Source organism: Aethina tumida, chromosome 5, assembly GCF_024364675.1.
Source record: "Aethina tumida isolate Nest 87 chromosome 5, icAetTumi1.1, whole genome shotgun sequence".
Classification (NCBI taxonomy): Eukaryota; Metazoa; Arthropoda; class Insecta; order Coleoptera; family Nitidulidae; genus Aethina; species Aethina tumida.
This window is the reverse complement of record NC_065439.1, coordinates 24,082,953-24,105,582: the sequence shown is the minus strand read 5'-3', so window position 1 is coordinate 24,105,582 and position 22,630 is coordinate 24,082,953. Positions and strand designations below refer to the sequence as shown.

The 22,630-nt window shown below is 33.5% G+C and overlaps 8 protein-coding genes across 12 annotated transcripts; 4 read left to right on the top strand and 4 right to left on the bottom strand.

The window, feature by feature from the left end:
- The first annotated feature begins 7 nt into the window (after positions 1–7).
- On the top strand, positions 8–1,413 carry LOC109597655 (cytoplasmic tRNA 2-thiolation protein 1). Of its 2 annotated transcripts, XM_049967290.1 has the most exons (6): positions 80–128; positions 186–245; positions 307–536; positions 589–777; positions 829–1,033; positions 1,084–1,413. In XM_049967290.1, exons 3-6 carry the CDS (start codon positions 345–347, stop codon positions 1,395–1,397), a joined length of 900 nt encoding a protein of 299 aa, XP_049823247.1. In that variant the 5' UTR covers positions 80–128; positions 186–245; positions 307–344; the 3' UTR covers positions 1,398–1,413. The 2 variants fall into 2 exon arrangements, with proteins under 2 accessions (XP_019868961.2, XP_049823247.1); XM_020013402.2 differs by having other exon boundaries at positions 8–128; positions 186–536.
- On the bottom strand, positions 1,367–2,779 carry LOC109597656 (mitochondrial E3 ubiquitin protein ligase 1). The gene is made up of 3 exons (XM_020013403.2): positions 2,189–2,779; positions 1,656–2,134; positions 1,367–1,574 (listed from the first exon to the last, which is right to left on the bottom strand). Exons 1-3 carry the CDS (start codon positions 2,607–2,609, stop codon positions 1,452–1,454), a joined length of 1,023 nt encoding a protein of 340 aa, XP_019868962.2. The 5' UTR covers positions 2,610–2,779; the 3' UTR covers positions 1,367–1,451.
- A 740-nt stretch (positions 2,780–3,519) lies between these two features.
- Positions 3,520–7,233, top strand: LOC109597639 (ARF GTPase-activating protein Git). 2 transcript variants are annotated; one of them, XM_020013381.2, is made up of 10 exons: positions 3,520–3,733; positions 3,918–4,051; positions 4,476–5,075; positions 5,143–5,215; positions 5,431–5,619; positions 5,754–5,863; positions 5,915–6,184; positions 6,238–6,357; positions 6,413–6,622; positions 6,685–7,233. In XM_020013381.2, exons 1-10 carry the CDS (start codon positions 3,676–3,678, stop codon positions 6,880–6,882), a joined length of 1,962 nt encoding a protein of 653 aa, XP_019868940.1. In that variant the 5' UTR covers positions 3,520–3,675; the 3' UTR covers positions 6,883–7,233. The 2 variants fall into 2 exon arrangements, with proteins under 2 accessions (XP_019868940.1, XP_019868941.1); XM_020013382.2 differs by having other exon boundaries at positions 3,521–3,733; positions 5,796–5,863.
- Positions 7,234–7,322: 89 nt separating this feature from the next.
- LOC109597649 (dynein axonemal light chain 4) lies at positions 7,323–8,003 on the bottom strand. The gene is made up of 3 exons (XM_020013392.2): positions 7,821–8,003; positions 7,663–7,746; positions 7,323–7,510 (listed from the first exon to the last, which is right to left on the bottom strand). The coding sequence occupies exons 1-3, from the start codon at positions 7,881–7,883 to the stop codon at positions 7,349–7,351; spliced, it is 309 nt and encodes a 102-aa protein (XP_019868951.1). The 5' UTR covers positions 7,884–8,003; the 3' UTR covers positions 7,323–7,348.
- A 77-nt stretch (positions 8,004–8,080) lies between these two features.
- On the top strand, positions 8,081–9,951 carry LOC109597645 (probable cytosolic Fe-S cluster assembly factor AGAP009023). Its single transcript, XM_020013387.2, has 6 exons — positions 8,081–8,230; positions 8,289–8,540; positions 8,593–9,109; positions 9,168–9,393; positions 9,444–9,601; positions 9,657–9,951. The coding sequence occupies exons 1-6, from the start codon at positions 8,168–8,170 to the stop codon at positions 9,896–9,898; spliced, it is 1,458 nt and encodes a 485-aa protein (XP_019868946.1). The 5' UTR covers positions 8,081–8,167; the 3' UTR covers positions 9,899–9,951.
- A 468-nt stretch (positions 9,952–10,419) lies between these two features.
- On the top strand, positions 10,420–14,500 carry LOC109597634 (E3 ubiquitin-protein ligase rififylin). Its single transcript, XM_020013375.2, has 6 exons — positions 10,420–10,688; positions 10,742–10,872; positions 11,141–11,260; positions 12,697–13,004; positions 13,057–13,264; positions 13,317–14,500. Exons 1-6 carry the CDS (start codon positions 10,582–10,584, stop codon positions 13,487–13,489), a joined length of 1,047 nt encoding a protein of 348 aa, XP_019868934.1. The 5' UTR covers positions 10,420–10,581; the 3' UTR covers positions 13,490–14,500.
- LOC109597635 (E3 ubiquitin-protein ligase MARCHF3) lies at positions 14,496–16,236 on the bottom strand. Of its 3 annotated transcripts, none has more exons than XR_002191438.2 (7): positions 16,064–16,236; positions 15,868–16,015; positions 15,710–15,813; positions 15,462–15,655; positions 15,195–15,409; positions 14,887–15,056; positions 14,496–14,748 (listed from the first exon to the last, which is right to left on the bottom strand). XR_002191438.2 is itself a non-coding variant. In XM_020013376.2 (6 exons), exons 1-6 carry the CDS (start codon positions 16,169–16,171, stop codon positions 14,558–14,560), a joined length of 960 nt encoding a protein of 319 aa, XP_019868935.1. In that variant the 5' UTR covers positions 16,172–16,236; the 3' UTR covers positions 14,496–14,557. The 3 variants fall into 3 exon arrangements, 1 of the variants encoding a protein (XP_019868935.1); XR_002191439.2 differs by having other exon boundaries at positions 14,887–15,047; XM_020013376.2 differs by lacking the exon at positions 14,887–15,056.
- A 119-nt stretch (positions 16,237–16,355) lies between these two features.
- On the bottom strand, positions 16,356–21,229 carry LOC109597640 (protein Skeletor, isoforms B/C). The gene is made up of 9 exons (XM_020013383.2): positions 21,086–21,229; positions 18,661–18,880; positions 18,255–18,602; positions 18,030–18,204; positions 17,734–17,976; positions 17,548–17,683; positions 17,196–17,486; positions 16,888–17,142; positions 16,356–16,832 (listed from the first exon to the last, which is right to left on the bottom strand). The coding sequence occupies exons 1-9, from the start codon at positions 21,129–21,131 to the stop codon at positions 16,522–16,524; spliced, it is 2,025 nt and encodes a 674-aa protein (XP_019868942.2). The 5' UTR covers positions 21,132–21,229; the 3' UTR covers positions 16,356–16,521.
- Between the last annotated feature and the right edge of the window lie 1,401 nt (positions 21,230–22,630).

Sequence of the window (22,630 nt, the reverse complement as noted above, 5' to 3'; positions counted from 1 at the left end):
TACAGTGTGGACGTTATATGTAGAACTGTCATCTGTTTTTGGTTAGGATCAGAAAACAACAAAAACACGTGAAAACAATCAAGATGCCCTTGTGCTCAGCAAATTGTGGCTCAAATGCAATTCTAAAGGTAACTCGAAACTGCCTTAATATACTGTTTATTTAATAATACATATATAAATTTAAGAGGCCCAAAACAGGTGACGCACTTTGCAAGGAATGTTTCTTTGAGGCGTTCGAAAATGAGGTACACTTTACAATTACAAAAGCGAAATTATTTGAGCCTGGTAAAACGGTAGCAATTGCAGCGTCGGGAGGGAAAGATTCCACTGTGTTGGCCTACGTTATGAAACTGTTGAATGAGAAGTTTCACTACAATTTAAATTTAGTCTTGCTATCAATCGATGAAGGTATAACTGGATACAGAGATGACAGTTTGGAAACTGTGAAAAAGAACCGTGACGACTACGAAATGCCTTTAAAAATTATGTCTTATAAGGACCTCTATGGCTGGACTATGGATGAAATTGTGGCTGAGGTTTGAACACACTATATATATATTTTCATATTTGTATTACATTTTTACATAGATTGGTAGGAAAAATAACTGTACATTCTGTGGTGTATTTAGAAGACAAGCATTGGACAGAGGAGCAAACTTGCTAAAAGTGGATTATTTAGCAACTGGCCACAACGCTGATGACATTGCTGAGACAGTGCTAATGAATATACTTAGAGGAGATTTGGCAAGGCTAAATAGATGCACATCAATCATAACAGTAAGAATTAAGCTATTAATAGAGAACACTCAGTTGTGACATAAATTTTAGGACAGTGGTGATGGAATTCCAAGAGTAAAGCCTTTGAAATATACCTATGAGAAGGAAATAGTTATGTATGCATATTACAGAAAATTAGTTTATTTTTCAACTGAGTGTGTCTTTGCACCTAATGCATATAGAGGTCATGCCAGAGTTTTGTTGAAAGATTTAGAGAAAATTGATCCTTCTGTGATTATGAATATTATTCAGTCAGGTAGACACCATATTACCATATGTTATCACATATTAGTTAAAATGTTTTAGGTGAAAATATTAAAGTCAATGAAACAGCAAATATGCCAACACTGATGAATTGCACAAGATGTGGATATGTGTCTTCACAGGATGTTTGCAAAGCATGTGTTCTATTAGAAGGTTTAAATAAAGGTTTACCTAGATTAGGTATTGGTAAATCAAGCAAAGTGAAAAGAATATTAGAGGAAAATGAGAAGAGAAATCAAAATGAATGTTGTAAAACAAAAAATTCTTCATGTTGTGCTGCACAAAATAAATGTTGTAAGGAAGCACAAACTAAAAACACCGCAAATAATATATCATTGAATAATTTACTTCAATAAACTATATACAAAATCATATATGTTTATGATACAAAATTGACATTAGAATTGCTATCATGTTGAGACGAAAGCGACGGATTTTTTTTCTATTGTTGCCCTACACACTGGGCAACAATCCCTAATTTCCACTTGGCAATCCTCACACAAACACACATGACCACATGGTAAGATGATTATCTAAAATAAATCGTAAATTTAAATTCTTTGCATAAGATAAAAATTCAATAATTAAATGTTATAGAAATAAATATAATTTACCTCAATTGGATTGGTTTTACAGACAACACATAGTTGACTTTCAGGAACATTCTCTTCCCTCATTTGCCTACGTCTATTCCTTCTGGACTCCTCAATTTGTTTTTTCCTCTGTTGATCCTCAACCAGTTGCTTCCTGTACATCCAGTACTTCCTAAATATCATTACTGAAAGTACAATGCCAGCAGTCCCAAATATTATACACATAAATCTATAGTTTCTTTTTGAGCCATCCAGCTTTTTAACGAGGGAAGTAACTTGCATGTTTGTTAAGTAAAATGGTGCCTTGGGAGGAGGCTGTAACCTTAGGCTACCATCATTTGTATACACCAGCTCCCCAATGCCTGTCACTATTGTACCAGTCCTCAACATTTTTTCAGTGGACTGTACACCCCTTTGCCTCACTCCAGAGAAAAATCCCCATATATGATCCATAACAGTTGGCACAGTTGGTTTGAATTCATCAAATACAACATCCATGTCTGAAGACAAAATATATGAATGCATGTCTTATGTATTGCATTAAGTTAAATTACCTAAAACTTCAGCAGATAGTGGGTCAACAATTTCGACTTGCATAGAGTTATTTTTTAAGGTAAAAGGCATGAAGTTATGAACTTCCTGAATTGTCCTCTCAGAATCGGCCCAAAAGCCAGTTGTACTTCTCTGCACAACATGTTCCTTGATGCGTATTAATTGTACCACACCAGATGCATTAGGATTATTGTTGCTGACAATGGGGTTACCAAGTGGGTTGACAGTGCCTCTGATTGATACATACGATAATTTGGATTCTGGATGTGTCCGCACGATTTCTTTCAAGTCCTTGTTGATCTCCAGGAAAGGGGCACCCTGTATCATGGACATTGCATTCTTGTGCTTGTAGTATTGCCTGATACATGCTATCAATATTAAGGAATCTATTCCTAGGGCAATACTTTCGACTATATAATCCATTTTTGGCCACGAGTTCGTTTGATTATTTTTAAACTACTTCATAATTTGTATAAGTATAATTAATATTTGTGTATAAAGTGCTTTTGTAAATGATAATTATAATCTTTATCAATACTACATGTCAATTTTGTGTCATGCAGTGTTTTATTTTTATGACATGTAGAATGCATATTCACACAAAAAAATTTAGTGATCACATGATTTTTTGGACAAGTGTTGGAACTCGCAACGGTTCCACATAAAAATAGAAATCCTACTGTCAATTGTAGCAATATGATGCATCGCCAATAGAGGGCTTAAGTAAAAGATGTAAAAAATAAATATTAATTAATTTTTCTACATTAAAATCATGTCTCTTTTTATTAGAAATTAAAAATATTTCATTTGAATTAGTTTTTTGTATGATATAACTTGGATATAACCCATAACGATTTTATGGATAATCACAATTATAGAGCACATCATTTGAAGCAATTCAATGCACAATATTTTCAACAGATGACGGAAATTTTTTTTCAATAACTATGATTCCTTCACCTTATTAAAATATTGTAAAATTAACTAAAAACAAGAACATTTACATTATTTATTTTAAATTTCAATTTAAAAAATATTGTCAAAAAGAACAGTGGCGCTCTGGGTGGTGGAACTATACATTTTCAAAATAAACATGAAAATCTTATTTTGATTTTTCTAAATGTATGTTATGCCATATAATTCTATTTTAAACAAATACGTTAAACGTAAAGCAGAATTAATAAATCTTGATGAATGAACATATACGTACAATTGGCAACACTGCATGAAATTATTGAAAACTTAAAATTTAGATTAAATTTAGTTAAAAAAATCCGATAACATTTTCATGTGCTTTAATGATCGTTACTATTGATTAAAATTGAGAATTTTCCTCATTGGCATTTGCGCATTGTTTACCACCCAAAGTGACAAATGATTATTCAAAATGGCGATAATTTGTCAGTGGTACTGTTTATTTTGAGTTTTTTCGATTACAATAGGTGCAATTGTTTTTTTGTGTGTCATTTATCATCATTAAAATATAATAATGCCGCGGACTAAATCCCGCAACAATGTCGACACTTGTGGAGACTGTGGTGCCCTAGGTGGGTTTTTTCCTGTTTTAATTAATCAACTCATTTAATTTGAAAGAACATCTGATCCTTAAAATCTATGAGTTGCTGGTATATTGTTAGATTGGCACAAATAAATAAAGCAATTTTTAAGGATTTTGAAAAACAATGTTATTTCCACAATTTCAGTTGTGACCATCTGAAATTCTTGTTTCAGAAGCATCTTGGGCATCTTTAAACAAAGGAATTTTGTTGTGCACGGAGTGCTGTAGTGTACATAGAAGTCTGGGGAGGCACATTTCCCAGGTCAAGCATTTAATAAAGAGTCCATGGCCTGGTTCTCAGCAACAGGTTAGTTCAAACTTGTTATTAAGAATACAAAAGGATATAGTTTGAGAAAACACAAGACCAATTCTTATTTAAGATAATTAGTGTTGCTTTTTGGCTATTTTATTGTACATTCATTAAATTCTGTGAATTTGTTTTAACTTCAAACTAATTTTTATGTGTTTATGAATGATCACATCATCACATATGAGTAACAAATTTAATGTACAAAATTTGAATATTTATTATGCTTGCAAGGTTAAAAACATGTCATAGAAATAATTATAACTAAGTACTTATTTTTTTCCTGTTATTTAAATAATTTATTTATTTTCACACAAAATATGCTGCTATATTTGGATTGCTAAACTTAATTTAATTAATTTCCTCAGTTCAAAAAGTAAAAAGTCCGTATCAAACATTATTTTTAACATTTAAACATTTCCAGATGTTACATGCTCTAAATAACAATGGTGCTAACAACATCTGGGAACATGTCCTTCTGGAGAACAACTCGAAACACCACAAAAAGAAGCCAAACTCAAAAGATTCCCTCAACATAAAGCAAGAGTTCATCAAAGCAAAGCACAAGCACTTAGCTTACGCATATCGAGACGTGTACGAGACGGGATGTGCCGAAAACGAATTGGGAAAACAGTTGCATGCGAGCGTCAGGACGCCAAACTTGGAGGCGTCCTTCCGTCTCCTGGCATCCGGGGCCGATCCGAATTACTTCCACGATGAAAAGGGGAACACCCCGTTGCACGTGGCTGTGAAAAACGAACAGAAATTACAAATTGAACTGTTGCTGGTTTATGGAGCGGATCCGAGTTATCCGAACTCGGCGTTGGAAACACCGTTGGACCTTGCCAGGCGTCTAGCCAACAAAGATATCGCCAGAAGACTGCTGGAGAGCCAGTATGAAGTCACGGATACGTTCAGCAATTTCTTGTGGATGAAGAAACCGGATCATTGGAATGGGAAACATTACATTGATTCGCAATTTGGGTACTATTCAAATGCCACCGCTCTTGCCAAACTTCAAAAAGTATGTACACATTCAAATTGTATGCATGCATAACAATCAAGTTAATTATTTTTGTAACTGATTTCAGCTACCAAATAATGTTTTTGAGGAATTGGCCATGGATGTTTATGATGAAGTTGATAGAAGGGAGACTGAAGCAAGTAAGTAAACTTTAGCAAATGTAAATTATACTGTAAGGCACTTCTAAATTATGTAGCTCCTCTGCATGATGACAAATGTTTAAGTTACAATATTGCTTACTAATACTTATCCTCCTTTTGCATCTCTTTTTTGGAGCAGTTTAATGGTAAGCATATGGTTAGCCAATAAAATAATTAGTCATGTTGTCCAATATATATTAAAATAAATATTTCAGTTTGGTTGAGTTGTGCTGACACTACAACCTTGAATGAAACACCATTTTTGCCAGTGGATTCAACCATGTCATCAACCAGGAATCAAGGGCGGCAAAAATTGGCCATGTTTAAGACACCTGACTTAAAAGCTCTAATTTATGCTCTCCTGGTGGAGACCCAGAGAAGGGAGAACATTAAAAACAATAAAGGTAGCCGTAATATTCTAATTTTGACCAATATAATACCTTTTATGGAAATTGTTATTGTGTTATCTTATCACACAAAGCAAACACAACGCGTTTTTATTTACTTTTAAAAAATAATATTCCTTAAAATTTGCCAGCTTTCATGCCTCAATTAAGAGAATACTCTCTCTTAACTTCAGATGATGATCCCCTGTATGATTCCGTTGCATCCGACGATGACTACGAACAAGTTCCAGATGAGGAAGAGGTAAATAACTACAAGCTTCTGGCTGTGTTCTATTAAGACATTTATTTACAGGAGTTGGACAAAACTAAAAAGATGAACAGCCTTGAGGTGAAGAATCTCTTGAAAAGGAATCAAGTTATTGAACAACTAACTGACAGATTGAAGGAGTCAGACAGCACAATAACCGAATTAAAATCGGAGGTAACGCAACTTAGAAATTGCCTGAAAACGTTGCAAAATGAGAATTTTGAACTGAAGAGTCAGTTATCATTACAAAACAAAAATTATACGAATTTTGCATCAAACGGGAATAATGGAGATGTTCTTGATAACATGATAGAGGTATTGTTACTGAAGTTTTGTTTGTTAACTGGATTTAATCCAATTGGTTACAGAGAAATGGACAAGAGGAAGGCGAGTTGAGACAGAAAATGAATAAAAATCAACGACCGACAAGTATGTATGAAACCAGGGAAGGATTGTCTAAGTCCAATTGGCAACACGCAAAAAATCAAGTAACTACAACATTATATATCACATATTAAATTTCTATTTAATATAATTTTTCAGAATAAGCTGAATAACAACCAGACTAGAAATACCACACAAAGTTTGTATGATTGTAATAACAGGAAAACTGTTTTGGAATGTACTGAACATATAACCAGAAGTATTCAACAATTATGTAAAAGTATTCAAGAGCCTGAACGTCAAGAGTGCAGTGAAAATGCTGTCAACGTTAAATTATCAATTGTTAAACTTGCATCAAATCTACCTGAAGTAAGATACCAAACAGTGTGTAAATTTTAATAACTTACATGGGTTTTTTAATTATAATCTAGGACTCAGAAAGGGACATCATTAAAAAAATGATAGAAATCACCAACAGATTGGAGCCAGAATGCATTCTCCTGCAAGATGCCAAGTTGAAGGGAGAAAATTCAGAAGCTGAAAACCACTTCATCAAAATCAGAGAGTTTGCATTCCATCTCGCCAAGTTTACTAAAGAAATCGTCACGAAGTATTCTTCATGTTCTTGAAAACCAGTTTTATTGTATTCTCCATTTTATTTGCCTTTATTTTAGCCCCTGCCCGGGTGTAAGACATTCTTTGTTGTTCCATTTTTTACACAATTTACTATAATGTTAATTAATAAGTCATAATAACCACAGAAAGTATTTTAATTATGATTTAATTATTTTTAAAAAGCTTTAATATTACTGCTTTTTGTTTTAATATTGTCTTTTACAAGGAAAGTTTAAAATTAATTAATTTGACTGATTTTAAATGTTAGCAAATTCAGTTTTTACATAGAAAAATGCCACACTTTATTATTGTTACTATTGTTGTTATAAGTTTCTCCTACTGTTATATATGAATTAGCTTTACCTATGAAATTGACTGAATATATATTACATAATAAAATAATATATAAAAATTAATCACATTACATATACATCTACTTGAATTGTAATAAATATTATTAAAATATAAATGGGACTTTATTCAACATTTCCAAATACAAATTCCTAAGTTTCCTCCAAAAAACATGTACAGTAAATTATTGATTTCGTAAGAAACTTCAAATCCGAATCCTTCCCCGACGACTACATGAAAAGGTGGTCCATACTTTTTGTCCATCTCCTCTTTTATCATTCTTGCAGCAGCCTAAGATAATTTAAAATGAATGTGAAATTGTTTATAATTATTTTCTTGTAAAGTATGTGCGTTATAATCATAAATACTGCTTTTGTTTATTTATTAATAAAAAATCAACAATTCTAAGAAATTTTTGAAAATAATATTTTATTAATAATTACCTCATTATTTGCAGCAAATTTTTCGCAAGCGGTAACAGCCAATTCCATTACTTCCAGTCGCGTCTCTTCAGGCATATCCGAATGCTGCAAAATAATTATATTACAACCCTATAAGAACCCCATTCTAAAAATCAATCAATAAATAGTGAGTCACTTACTCTGCACAAGGGATATGTGTGTACAACTTTTTTTTCTTTTTCTTTCTGTTCTTCCTCAGCCATTCTTTAAACCACCCCGTGTAACAACAAATGTTTATTAAGTATAATTTTCTTGTCAAAATTGAAGGATTATTTACCGCCGGTGAAATTTAATTCGATTGGTTCAACAAACAAATTGTTGCCAACTTCAAAAAACCTATCTACCACTAAATGCTGAACAGTAGATTCGATTCCATAATATGGAATCCTTATCCGTGAAAGTAGTTCAAATAACATTAACATATGATAATTGTCAACAAATACCATTTTGTATTTCGCACATTCAATTAAATTAATCTAATATAAACATGTCGGGGTTCAGCGGTGTGTTACAATTAACGGACTTGGACGACTTCATAACGCCGTCACAAGTAATAAGATCACAATTTCCAAAAACATACATAATTTTAGGTTATGAATGTGTTGTAGGAGTGCATTAAACCAGTTCAAATTGAAAAGACGAAAACCAGTACGGGTGCGAAAATTAGCATCCAGGAGGACGGATCGTATTTTCAAATTGAAGAAGATGGGTCTTCACAAAAATTGCAGAAGGTTGAAATCACTTTGGCAGATTGTTTGGCTTGTTCAGGCTGCATTACTTCCGCCGAAAGTGTTTTGGTTACACAGCAGAGCCAAGAGGAAATCATTAGGGTGTTTGATGAAAATAAGGCACTGAAAATGGTATGTTATTTTTAGCAAAGGATTAAAATGGAATATAATTTGTTAATTTCAGGCTGGCAAAACCAATGAAGCCAAACTGATAATAGTGTCTTTATCAATCCAACCAATTTTGTCCCTTGCTATAAGATATAATTTAACCCCTAATCAATGTGCAGGGAAACTTGCACAATATTTTAAACAATTGGGCGCTGATTTAGTTGTAGACATGACTCTGGCAGATGATTTTGCCCTGCTTGAAGCTCAGAGGGAATTTGTAAGAAGGTATAGAGCAACAGAGAGTGATGGCATTAAAAATATCATTCCTATGCTGGCATCAAGTTGTCCAGGATGGGTTTGCTATGCAGAAAAGACACATGGCAGTTACATATTGCCATACATTTCAACAACCAAATCACCACAGCAAATAATGGGTTCTCTTATAAAACATTGGGTGGGTCATAATTTAGGTGACAGACCTATTTATCATGTAACAGTGATGCCATGCTATGATAAGAAGCTAGAGGCTGCCAGAGAAGACTTTTTTAATCAACAGACTCAATCCAGAGATGTGGATTGTGTGATAACAGCCAGTAGGTGTCTGCTTGATTTTAACATGTTCATAATTAATTAGTTTTGTATTAATTTTAGTTGAATTAGAACAAATGTTGAGCAAAGATCGAATATCATTGGAAACACTAGAGGAATCAACATTTTCACAGCCATGGCTTTTGAAACAAGAATCAACAGAAATTTTACCAAATTTGACTTGTCATATTGGTTCTGGTTCTGGTGGATATTCAGATCATATTTTTAAGTTTGCTGCCAAAGAGTTGTTTGGTATTGAAGGAATTAACTTGCAATACAAAACCTTAAGGTTTTTTTTCAAACCCACAATTTATTATAAACTGAATTTGTATGTTGTAGAAACCAAGATTTTAAAGAAGTAATTTTGGAACAAGATGGAAAAATACTTTTAAGATTTGCAATTGCCAATGGTTTCAGAAATATACAAAATTTGGTACAAAAATTAAAAAGGGGCAAATCTGTTTATCACTATGTTGAAGTTATGGCATGTCCATCAGGTAACATAAAATATCTAGTATTAATCAATTTTGAATTTTAATATGTTGATGTTAGGTTGTTTGAATGGGGGAGCACAAGTGAGACCAAAGGATGGTGTATCCATTAAGGAGTTATCTACAGAGTTGGAAGAAATGTATAAAAGCCTTCCAATTAAAAGCCCTGAAGAAAACAAAATTGTATTAGAACTGTATGAGTCCTGGTTAGGTGGTCAAGAGAGTGATAAATGCAATTCTGTCTTGCATACTCAGTACCATGAGGTTCAAAAAGCAACAAATGCCTTAAATATCAAATGGTGAAAGATAGTTGTTGTAAATTTGTTTCTACTATTAATATATATTGTTATATTATACATTTTTTATTTAATAAATATCCCATTAAACATAGATCCATCCCTGTTTGTTAATAGTACGTATTAATGTAAAATATATTGCTTATCATATATAGGCAACCCAGTTTACATTTGAAATTTAAATTTTTATTAAATGTAAATAATGACTGATGTATTATGGAAATATATTAATAGTAACAGTTTGAGATTTCTCTAATCAGACTGCTCATGTTTGGAGAAGTATTAAATAAAAGTTAAAGAATAAAAGTGGAAGAATTTGTGGCATTCTAAATTAAAATATAATCCTTATCATTTTATATTACTCTGTACAAATATATTGTAATATTACACTTGAATGAGATTTTTAACATGTTTTATATTTTAATATTGAAATTTTGTTTTACCAGAAACTCTTGTGATCCCGCCTATGGTTCTCAACATACCATCGGTATAAAACAGCTGTACAGCCTGTACATCTGTCAAATATTTATTTTTGTTTTGTCATTAAGATGCTAGTTTTGTGATAGTTTAGAACGTATATAACAATAGTTTGATGTTATTTACACTTGGTTAAAATGTTATAATTATTAAATTCCATTCTGTTAATTGTATTTGTATATTATCTGTGGTTATAATTTCTGCATTATTAGAATGCCCTGCACAAGGTGTAGATCCGATTTTAATTTGCTAAATTGGAAAATAAAATGCGGAGAGTGTGATGATAAATATTGCAATAAGTGCTTAAAAAAATGGGATGGGTATGGTAATGCCAGATTGTGTATGTTCGTATGTTTACATGGTGGTGTTTTAGAATATTGTATTGTGACAAATGCATGATTCTCTTAAAAAGACCACCTGATCGAGTCAAACTAATGGAATTAAAGCCAAAGGATTTACAAGCATACTTGAACAAGAACAATATATCCACCTATGGAATAGTGGGTGAGTAACATGTACATGAACATGAAATCACAAATATTTCTCTCATCCAAAGTTTCAAAGAAATAATGATTCAATTCAATTTGTCTGAATTTTTTTTTTTTTTGGAATGTTATGATTCACCTGTAACAAACAAAATCAGTCTACAATTTTTAAATTTATTGTATCTATATTGAAATAAAAGTAAATATATAAAATAAAATTTAGTTATACTTGTTTGATATATATTAGAAACTGTATGTTTTACTGACTAACCCTAAATAAATTTCAGAAAAACAGGAACTAGTCGACTTGCTGTGCAACAAACATATTCCTCAAAAGCCTAAAAAAGGATTTGTGGAAAAGGTGACTGCAAATATTGGGGGAACAGCGCAAATCAATCAATTTATAGGTGAGATTTTAATATTTTAATTGATTTATAAATGTATCAATTGTTTTTACATGTATAAGATAATCAATATTTATTAACAAGTGGCGCCTGCAGTATATATTTACCCATATCAAACCTGTTTAAATATTGAATTTAAATATTAAATATTTTGTTTATTTTTTTGGGATCATAGTATGCAAATCATAAATCACATATTTTATTTGTTACATGAGACGTTTATTTATTTTTGTTTATTATTGTTATCTCATTAAATTTATATACTAATTTAACCAATTTATGAGGTACAATGAGTTAGCCCCAAATTATTTTCTACTAGTGTTGCAGTTTGTCTATAATTCCAAGAATTCATTCATTTCATAAAATGATGTAGTATTTGGACATTTAATATTATCATAATATATCTATAAATAGGTGGGGAGTGATAACATTATTGTGTTTCACATTGATTAGTAATGATATATAACCTCAGTGTTGTTATCCAGTCTAGATAAGAGAAGATGATTTTTTGGTGTTTTTACTGTGGAAAAGGTACAACATATTTACAAAATAACAAACGTTTGATTGTTGGTAACAATTTCTCGAGTTAAAATATTAAACGTAGAAAAGAATCAGTCTGCAATTAACATTTATTAAATTAATGTATTTTGACGCACACATATGTTTAAATATTTATAATGTCATTGCCTTGTAGACAATCATATGTATGTTAATTTGGTTTTTGATTATTATTAACATTTAAAAATAATACATCACTAAACCATTTTATAAAATTTAATAATTTATAATTAAAAATGATTTTTAAATATTTCTATTATCTAGTGAATATCAATTTTTTGAATCTGATGTGAATCGAATTTTTGAACCTATGAATTAACATACTTTGACTAATATCTAAGATAATTTTATTGTACATCTGTGCAGTGATTCACCTTATTCATTAGAAGTTTATAGAGAACTGATCAAGTTATTGATTTGAAATTTTTATAGTAATTATAATTTGACTTGAATAACCATCTTATTTATTTTGAAGAAAATTTCATTCCTGGTTTTGCCGGAAGTGTCATCAATTTTGTTATTTTCAAAGGAATATCCTGTATATTTTTGAATTTTTAAACTCAACATGTAGTTGTAAATGAAATGAGTAATTATTTTTTTTTTCTAAAAAATTGACAGATTGATGATGAAAATTATTGATATTTTTAGAATGCAAAAAATTAAACGTAAAGAATGAATACTCGGTATAAAATTTGGGAGAACTAATAATGACTCTTCATAAGATAGGTCATTGATAAATGCAATAAGAATTTTAAATTAAATACCTTTCCCGGTTTTCCATGAATTTCCAAAGAAAAAGAAAATTACCCTGTATGTGCTATTGTAAACAAAATTTCCCATTTATAAAAATAAGATTTCCTGACTATTTCGCACACTTGCAGATTCGCTAATTCCTCAATCACCGGAACAACGTAACAGCCGACCGAAAGGCGCCACATCATCGTCCCCACCTCCACGTCCGCCCGACCTGTCGCCGACGCATCAACAACCCAGGACGTCATTCCCGCCCCATCACAGCGCCCCGCCCCAACCGTCCGCGCCTCCATCAGAAGAAGCGTCACAATTCAACGTCAGACTCGAACACACATCGGAGACCGTTAACGTGGAAACAGCGGTCGATGCGGCTACTACAATTGAACCTCAGCCTACCACATCGACTGCGCCTGCGCAGAGCGAAGAAATCAAAAAGGTAGCAATTTGAAGTGTGCCGGTGGTGTTTGTTAATGTTTTGTTTGTTCTAGGAGGAGACGCCTAGTGGAAGTCCATTGCCGCCTAAGTATCCGAAACTGTCTGACTTTCAAGAAGTGGATGAACTCAGCAGTCTATCAGCAAAGCAGCTGAAACAGCTGCTGACGCTGAATAGAGTAGACTTCAAGGGGTGCGTAGAGAAAAACGAACTGTTGGAGAGGGCTGTGCGTCTGTGGATAGATAACAACGAGCTCCACAGAGGTAAGTGCACATTAAACTCAGTCATTATGGTATTAATTCGACTCCGTTACAGAACTACCCGAAAATATTCAAGATCTCTGCAAGCTTTGTATGGACGGGCCGTTGGATTGCGTACTGTTAGAGTGCGGACATATCGCCACATGCATAGAATGCGGTAAAAAGTTGGCTGAGTGTCCCATCTGTCGCCAGTATGTGATAAGGGTGGTACGAACATTCAAGGCGTAGAGATTGGTTGGGCATATTTTCACCCAGGGCAACATAATGGCCATTATTTATTTAAAATATGAGGCTGGGAATCATCTTCATCCATATCTAAGAGGCCGCGCAAGTCTATCTTGTTACTCAATTTTGTATTAATGTCTTCAGAAGGTATATATTGGTTCTGCAAAAGCACAGATCAACTGCAAAACAATTGGTGTCTGTGTATGTTATTTTTCTGGTTAGGGAACACCATCCGAAATACATGATTTCAATTAATCGTTTTGTAATTGCATTGATGTGGCTTTTGTCATGGCAAGCAAGTTTTCTTACTGCAGTGACAAAAGTATTAGTTTACTGTTAATCACAGTTTTAAATTGTGGTCATTTAAAATTTCAAATATTTGTATAATTAAATAACGAGTGATTAGGCCAAAAATTGCGAATGATGTCTTCATCAATAGCAACGTCTCGGTATACTTGACTTTATGTAAAACTAAGACACATTCCAAAAACTTACGTAACACAACATTTAATCAAAACGAATATTTATTCTTGTATAATATTTATAAGAAATCTCATTAACTTCTCAACTGTTAAATCATACTTCGACAATATTCCTCAACAAAATACAAATATTTAGCTCTGTATATGCTATTTTCAAACATAGACTGTAGCATTCGTTAATAGATAGAAAAAACCTTTATTAAATTTTCTAAATTAGGGAATTTTGTACTATCACAAGGGTTGTTTTTATATCAAAAAAATAGTGTGTTCAGTGCGTCCTAAACAAGACTGTTCCGGTAAAGTCCAATTTACGTTTTCCGTGAATGATTACAGTGATAGTATTTGATTAAGAGATTATATTCCTTGTTGATATAGAAAAATGTTTAAAATTTAATAATTGTTGAGAATGATGTATTTCCGATTTCCTATTTATTTATTGGTATGTTCCTTAAATTTTACTGGTTTGGACAAATGTACCTACTGTTTAAATGTTACTTGTGATTCTTAGTGTAAATAAAATTTTCAAATCGTTTTCGAAATTTTTTATTTGCACCACCACTTCTACTTATCAGTTCACCACCGTTTGGATTTAGACTTTGTTGGATCGTTTCAGATATTTAGTGTTCCTTGGTTTTTTCCTTTTGACTGTTTTAGTGTCCAGTTTCGAAACGACAACTTTGAGTTTTAAATTCTTCTTGTACCAGTCACTCCAAACGTTGTAGTGTTTCTCTGCTAGTGACATGATCCAGCAGGAATAAGTAAAGTCTATGGCGGCTATGCCTGAAATATGGATACATTACTTCTCAAATTATCAGTTTATAAAGAAGGAGGTAGATATGTGTATGTAAAAATATGGATATGTTAAACATAACTACCCCGTTCTTTATGCTACTTTTACGAATAAAACAGGAATAATACCTTTATATAGCATTAGTTCTTTGAACTAATTGGCTTGGTAATTTTATTTTTTCATAAAATCAGTTTTATATCCACTGTAGACTGGTACCATTTTCTCCAAACCCAAAAATGAATTAGTAGACGGTATAACACCCAACAACAATAAGAACTAGATATGGCTGCTGCCATTCCTAAAAAATGTTAGTTAAACATATCCATATTTTATATAAAATTAAACTTTTTCTAGATTCTAAGCCACGGGAATAATAAATAAAGGTTGTAGTTAAAAATACATGGAATTATTAAAGCATTTAGATAATAAAACTCACCAAACACCGCTGAAAAAGCAATCAGATGGGATGAGAGTGAGCCACTGACAATAATATTGTTTTTTAAGAGTGATTCGCATATCATCATTAACATGTAGGTCGAAGCAATCGCAGACGGAGTGTACAGCGAAAAGGCCAACAAATCAGTTAAAATTTCTTTTAAATGTGTTCCAGGATGTCGCAGAAAGACAAAAATAGATTTAATAATGCTGTACCTAAAAATTTTAGTTGTAATCAGAGGATAATTGTCATGCCTGTGATACAAACTTCGGTTGTCGTATAATTTTATAGTGATGCTGACATAGCTCGCAGTTACTATGACTGGACTCTCTGAGCCATCTTTCCAAACATTTCAAATGGACTAGGGCCACTGTACCACGACACTTGCAAGGCTTCACCAGATCGTCGCTACTCTCGCCTCCATGGCATATCCGGCATATTGTATCAGTTGAAGTTTTGGACTGTTACCGACATTTTTGAATTAATAAATAATTAATAAAAATTTAAAAGTGTACCTCAGAGTTTGATTTACAAGTAATCCGTTTCAAAATTCTGGACAACTGTGGTTTGTCATTCTGATCCAGTTCATCACTATCCGAATTTTGATATATAGACGAATCTATAATTTAAATCGTTAAATCTATTAAAGTAACGAGGTTTTATTAATTCAAACCTATTGAGGATGTTGTTCGTACGTTATCTTTTTCCAATAATTTGCTATTTTGTTCATTCCATGTGGCTATTTTTGGTACCATAAGGGATATGAGGCGATTTGATTCATCTGGAGATGCTGAATAATTAGATGATGTATCTGGTAATACCTAAGAGAACATGGTCAAAACACCAACATATATTGAAAAGACACAGACCTCGTCTACTAGAGTTTCTGATATAGTGTCCAATCCATCAAGTCCATAGTTATCACTGACAACAGTTTGACCATGTACTACATCTGTGCATCCATTGCTACTGCTCATAGTAAGTTAAAGCGACTTTTTACCAATAATTTTGAGTTGTGTATGAGATGTTGTACAAAAAGAGATTTGACAGATAATAGAAGTCATGAGTATGTCAAATGGTTATAATTAAATAATTCATGCTTCAATTCTTATTCCAAACTTACAAAATGATGTTTTTATATAGTACAATAAAAAACGCTTGTAACAATAATATACAAATTTATTTAATTAAATATTACATACAACTTGTATCTAGTATATAAATAATTGAAACCAGACTGAGCTAAAAGTCTAGTAAATTACCATCACAGAGAATGCACTTTTATTCCCCGCAACTCGGCAGTGTTAACGGTTGCTTAAATAAACAATCACACGAATTGTTTAACAAACAAGTACAGAGAGCAGACTATTAAGATGTTGGACAAATGTGACACTGCCGATGATGTTCTTGCACTGTAGCTGTCGATGATATGTATTTTACCACCCATGTTACCCTGGGTGAAGGAATTATAGTAGACAATATCGGGCCAAGAGGAGTTAGGTGTGAACTCGAGTATTCCAGGATCACCTTGTTCACAGCTGTATTCTAACGATCTGTTGAACTTCTTGAAATTCAAGAACGTGTCGTCCAACCGACTATCTTTACCTGGTTTGTGTTTTGAGAGACACAAAGGACCAGCTGTAAATAAAACGTTGAAAATACTCGTTTTGGTGGTTATTGCGGTTTTACTTACTGACTGTTGCCCTTGGTCTTCCCCTCCTCGAGTATTCCACACCGGCCAAAACCCTAATCTTCGACTGTAAATCGTCGCTCAGTTTATCGAAGCCACCGTATTGTTCGTCGGTGATGATGAGCGGATGATAATGTTCGGCACTGTGGGGATTGTTGCCGCCGAATACTCTAAATGCGTACGTCAAGCCTCTTCTAAGCCAGAGCTCAGGTGCCATATAACCATTAACGTACCAGGCCAGTCCGGTAGACGTGTGTCCTAAATAATAAGAAAGTAGAAACTCGATCAATTTTATTACGTTATTTTATTACCCGACAAGGATTGATACGCTCTTTTGCCACCAGCTGGGCCGATGTATGCGTTGAACACTCGTATTGTTTTATCGAAGATTTGCGCAGTGGGCCAAGGTTCTTGAGGCTCCGGTTCGGACTTGGTGAAAGAAAAACACGTGTTTTGGGGTTCTTTCGGGCTTACTTCTATGCTGATATTATTCTTTGGGAAGTAGTCGTGGAAGGCTGGTTCTTTGTTTTGATCCAGTTTTCCTATTGCCCACACTATGAAAACTTTGCCTTCGCTCGGAAACTCTTTATCACCATTATCAGCTAAATAAAAAAAAATATTACTATCACCTTTAGTGTTTAACAATAGTATGAAGGCACTTACGAGAAATCAGCTGTCGCCTGTAGGTGATGATGTTTATACCATTTTCTCTGATGGCTGTGTTCATTTGGTTGCTATCTTGGCCACCCACCAATTCATCCTTACATACTCCTTTAAATTGTCCAAGTACTTTTACACACTGCAAATAAATGATTAGATTCCTGTAGTTTGTTGTCAAATCAATCTTACAGGGGCCAAAGCAGTTATATTGTAGTCAGTGGCGAAGCCTCTGTAACCATCGATGTAGGCTATAGCTACATCTGATCCTAACATCTGACTTGTGTCTGGAGATCCTGATATGCCGAAAGCCAAATATTCGTCTTCATCCACCTGTCCAGCTAGTTGAATGGTTATTTGAGGTCCAAATATTTCCCAGGATACTTGATAGTCCTTGTGCAGTTGTAAGCAGTTCGGGAGATCATTTTTGTGTGGCTGCAATTAAATTGTTGTTAAGATTATGAAGGGCGTGACATTGCGGACCTTACTATGATTTTTATAAGAGACGGTGGTACGTTTAGGGCTTCAGGAATAAGAATTGAACCTAAATTATCGTTGTTGGCCAAGTCGAATATACTTAACCAATCAATTTCGAATATCGTTAAATCCCCGGGAAGTTCGATGATTATAGTTTCATTTTTGTACTCTCTCAAAGGGTCCAAACTAAAATAATTTCATTAATATTTATTTGATGTTAATAAACCGTCACGTACTATCCATATTCGTCAGGGACTTTGAAACCTTTCGAAGCTGGCTGAGGTCCAACTCCAACCCAGAAATAAGCTTGCTGAGCTTTCCCGTCATAGGTGAAGTCTTGTAATTTAATCCTTTTGGCATCTAAAATTTCCACCACTTCAGAAACAACGCCGTTTTTCTTTCCGGCAAGCTGAGAGATCTTTTGTTTGGTGGGAGGTTCGAACTCTTCCGGTATGTAGATGTCACCGAACGTGTTCTGACTCCAGATGTCGTAAATAGCGAACCATTTGATGTCGGTGATTTTTTTGTTGTCAGGCAAAGTTAGGGTGAAGTCTTTGTTGAAGTAACGGTCCAAAACGTTGGTTCTGCAACAACATTATTTGATCGGTTTGTTTAATTGACAGGGCACTAATCGTAACTTACTTTCCATGTTCATCAGTTACAATGAACCCTTGTGGACCTGGCCGGTTGGCGGCACCGGCCCAGAAGAATGTGTCGGCACCGTTCCCGTCGTAACTAAACGACTTCAACAGCAACGTATATTCGTCGACTGCGTAAACATCACCGGAGACTTGGTGATGGTATGAATTGAGTTTTCCTAAATATTTCCCTTTGTATGGGCCATCGTCCTCCTGACAATGTCCTGAAAACATTATTTTAAGCATGAACTCAGTCGGATTATTGATGGGGGACTGAGGGGAAGATAACGATTATTAAGTGCCTTTCAATGTAAATTCTTGATTACAGATAATCAAGAATTTAACAAGCAATAAATTGTGTGTACCTTCCACAAAAAGCTATGTTCAATTGTAATCATAAAATTGCTGACGTAAGGAAGAACATGTCTGATGATTAAAAAAAGATGTATCTGATTGGGTCTAAACAATTTTTTGTAATAAAATGTCATGTTACTTCGAAATGTACTTTTGTAAACATATTTACAAATTCTATCAACTGCAGATATGTAATAATCATACGAAAGTCAACAACTTTGATATAAAAAACTATGTACCATGTAGGTGTTTGTGTCTGTTCTGGTTTTGTACCTATCTCCTTTTTAAGAACACCTTTAAAACAATGTGATTTTAAGGTACTCTTCCGATGAACAAAGGAATCTCAACCATCACCTAAACTATTATTACACTCCGTTACCCAGACTGCACAATTGTGTATTAAAATTACCTAACGTAACATTCTTTTGAATCAATACTGGCTAATATTTATATAACAAAGATCCTTGTAAAGGCAGAGTGCAAGTAATCAATTGCTAATTCATCGAGAACATTACGCAATCAAAAACAAAATCATAATTGCATTGTATAATACAGTTATACAAGTTGTCAAGCCAATTAAGGCGGCCGGGCGGGTTACTCGGAATGTAAATCAAGAGAAAATCCAGCCGCTGCTGAACGGGAACGAATTCAGGCCGGGAACGATGATAAGAAACGGCCGTGTTGCGTTCGTCGACGGGTCGTGTTGTTAACAAGTTTTAAATTGTTTTGAAAATTGAAAATCGTTCTCCCGGCGCCGCAGGTTCATTCCTTTTATTTATCGGCAACCGCCAATCTGAAATGCTTTCACTTCTTTACGTGCCTCTTTGTTACGGTCGTAAATAGTTTTTCTTTAACGCATATAATTTACCCAGTAACGCAAATAAAATCCGAACGCTCGGTTTCTCATTGTCCGTCTCGAAATACTTTCTACATTTTTATAATAATTGCGGAAGAATTGCCATTAATTGATTTATAATTGAGGGCACAATTTACTTAATGGTTTCAATTTTTTTATGCTTATAAATGGAATTCAGCTTTCTTTTGGCAAATGCGTTTGTTTCACGGAGTTATCAATCTTTTTTAATGGAAACCGGTGTGTGATTGAAATATTATAGGCGGTGTCAGGGTGATTGATAAAAACTTAATCTTGTTCTTTGTTGCTACAGTTATTTGGCATTGAAATTGAAACTGGTAATACGAAATGTCACACGATCATGGTCAAATTTGTGCCGAAATTTTCGTCTGATGAGGAAGTTTTATGAAACCTTAATGAGTAACCAATTCATTGACTCAACTTTCTATTTGAATGCAAATATTTTGTGTGTGACAATGGTTTTTTGACACAGTGTTAAATGAGATTCTACAGTCCTTTAAGTCCTTCACATGGAGACAAATAAAATTTCAAGAATTTTATGTTTTATTATTCCAGTTGTCTAATTTGAATAACGTGTATGGTACATAGATATGTTCTTTTTTATTGTAGCATAATAAAAAATGTTCAGAATATAAAATATTGTATATTGTGGCAGACAATTATGATGTAGGTAGGTACCTAATCAAGTAAAAATTTTATTAATAACTTTTATAATACTTTTACTTTTATAATCATCTTTAAACGTTAGAAATAAGAAATAAGCTAAATTATATGTGATAAATATATGCATCCATAGAGATATACAGTAAAAATTGTCACAAAATTGGTAAAGATAGGCTATTTCTTATCTATTACTGGTAATGAATCATACTTTTAATTTATCAAGTAATAACGATGATTGATTAAGAATTTTACATTGTTTCCTGCGTTTTAAACGATTGTTTTAATTATCCCATTGTGAAACGACAATGAAAGCGAATTAGACCCTCGAAGTAACATGTTGCAAAACAACACAACTCGATTAAAACAGGTACTTCGATCATTCCGATTAAAAAAATAAAATGTGCATCTGTTACCGATTCATAAATAATTTTCCCCGCATCGCAAAGCGAGCCCGTGGAACAATAACACAGAATCCGTTCGATTTCTAAGCCAACCGTATGGCAAAACTAGCTCACTAGGCCATCGAATATCCACTCACCCGTGGTAATTAGCAGCAGCAGGCCGACAAACACTAGAACGTTCATAGTTTCGCACGGTACTTTACATGATTTCCCGCACCAAGAAATTTATTATGATTACCCGAAAAACTTCGTTCACTCGCTCGTGCACATCGCGGGTACCGTCAAACACTGCTGCGGCTGGTTCGTATGAATGTGCACATAGTTAGGGTCCCCCGTTCGTGGGTACTTTCTCTCGTTCAGTTTGTCTTTGGGACTCGGTACCCGGCGCATAGTGGGGAGAAACGGCTCGGCTGCTATTGAAGTAATTAGACTGCAGGAATTTTTTTAATTTTGAGGAGTTGGAATTTCTTTGAATAGTAACAAAGTATCAAGTACTAAACCTTATCATTCATTGTTTAAAGTTAAAATTGCAGTAACGATAAGCACTTAAGTAATATTAATTAAAAACAATGATATCTAAAATTAAATACTTGATGTTCCCTCTTACAAAATTATGTATTTACAAATAGACGTGTTTGGCTGCTGTCTTGATCATTCACTAATTCATCCTTATAAACTCTATAAGATTACCAAGTAACCTACTGCAAAAGAATTGTTGTTGTCTCACTCAACTCAATCGTACAGAGGCCAAAGTAAATATATTGTAGTCTGTCGCTGTAGCTATATCTGGATCCAATATCCGACTTGTAACTGGGTATCCTGATGTTTCCTGCTGCTCCTCCACCATGCTTTCCAGTAGGTCTAATGTTCTTGAGATTATACCTTTCATTAATTGGTTTTCTCACCCATGAAATGCCATCAGATTGGAATAATTGGAACCGATTTTCATCAGGAAAACCAGTTCATATGTTCTCTTCAAAAAAGTATTCTGGTTTCTCTATTTTTTGTAGAAATAAAGGGTTTCTTTGCTGATTTTCTACCATAGAGACCAGTTTCTTTTAGTTTTCGTTTTATGCTACTCACCCTGACATCGTTTATTTCTTGATTTATGTGGGGTGTGCTGATAAAAGGGTCGTGATCAGTAAACATTTAAATCACTGCAATTTTACTCTGCTTTTCACCATTCCGGAACTTTTCTAAAGTTTGTTGTTTAATTTGTATTGATTAATGACACCTTCAGGCATTTTTAGCTTTAAGGAACAATGTCGAAAATACAAATAAATTATAAAATAAACTGTGTTGAATATACGGTTTAGTTTCTTTACTAATGAAGTTATATAAAACTATGTAAATAAAGATATCCGTATATAAAGGGAGATATTAATTGTTTGGACATTTAATAATCATAAAATTAATTTAAATTAAAAAGAATCTTTTAATAAAATGATTGTTTTCTAATTAGTTGCTCCACATATGAGCGATAGTGTAAGTTTTAGGATAATCAAATTGTAAATCTTATTGTGCGACCGTCGAAATATTTAATTGTCTCGTAATAAAACTTATCATTGATTGTTGTATAGCACAGGACGAAAAAAATAAAAACTGCAGCAACGATAAAGCACTTAAGTAGGTCCAATTAAAAATAGCTTTATCGTTAAATTACGCACTCATAAAATTATGAA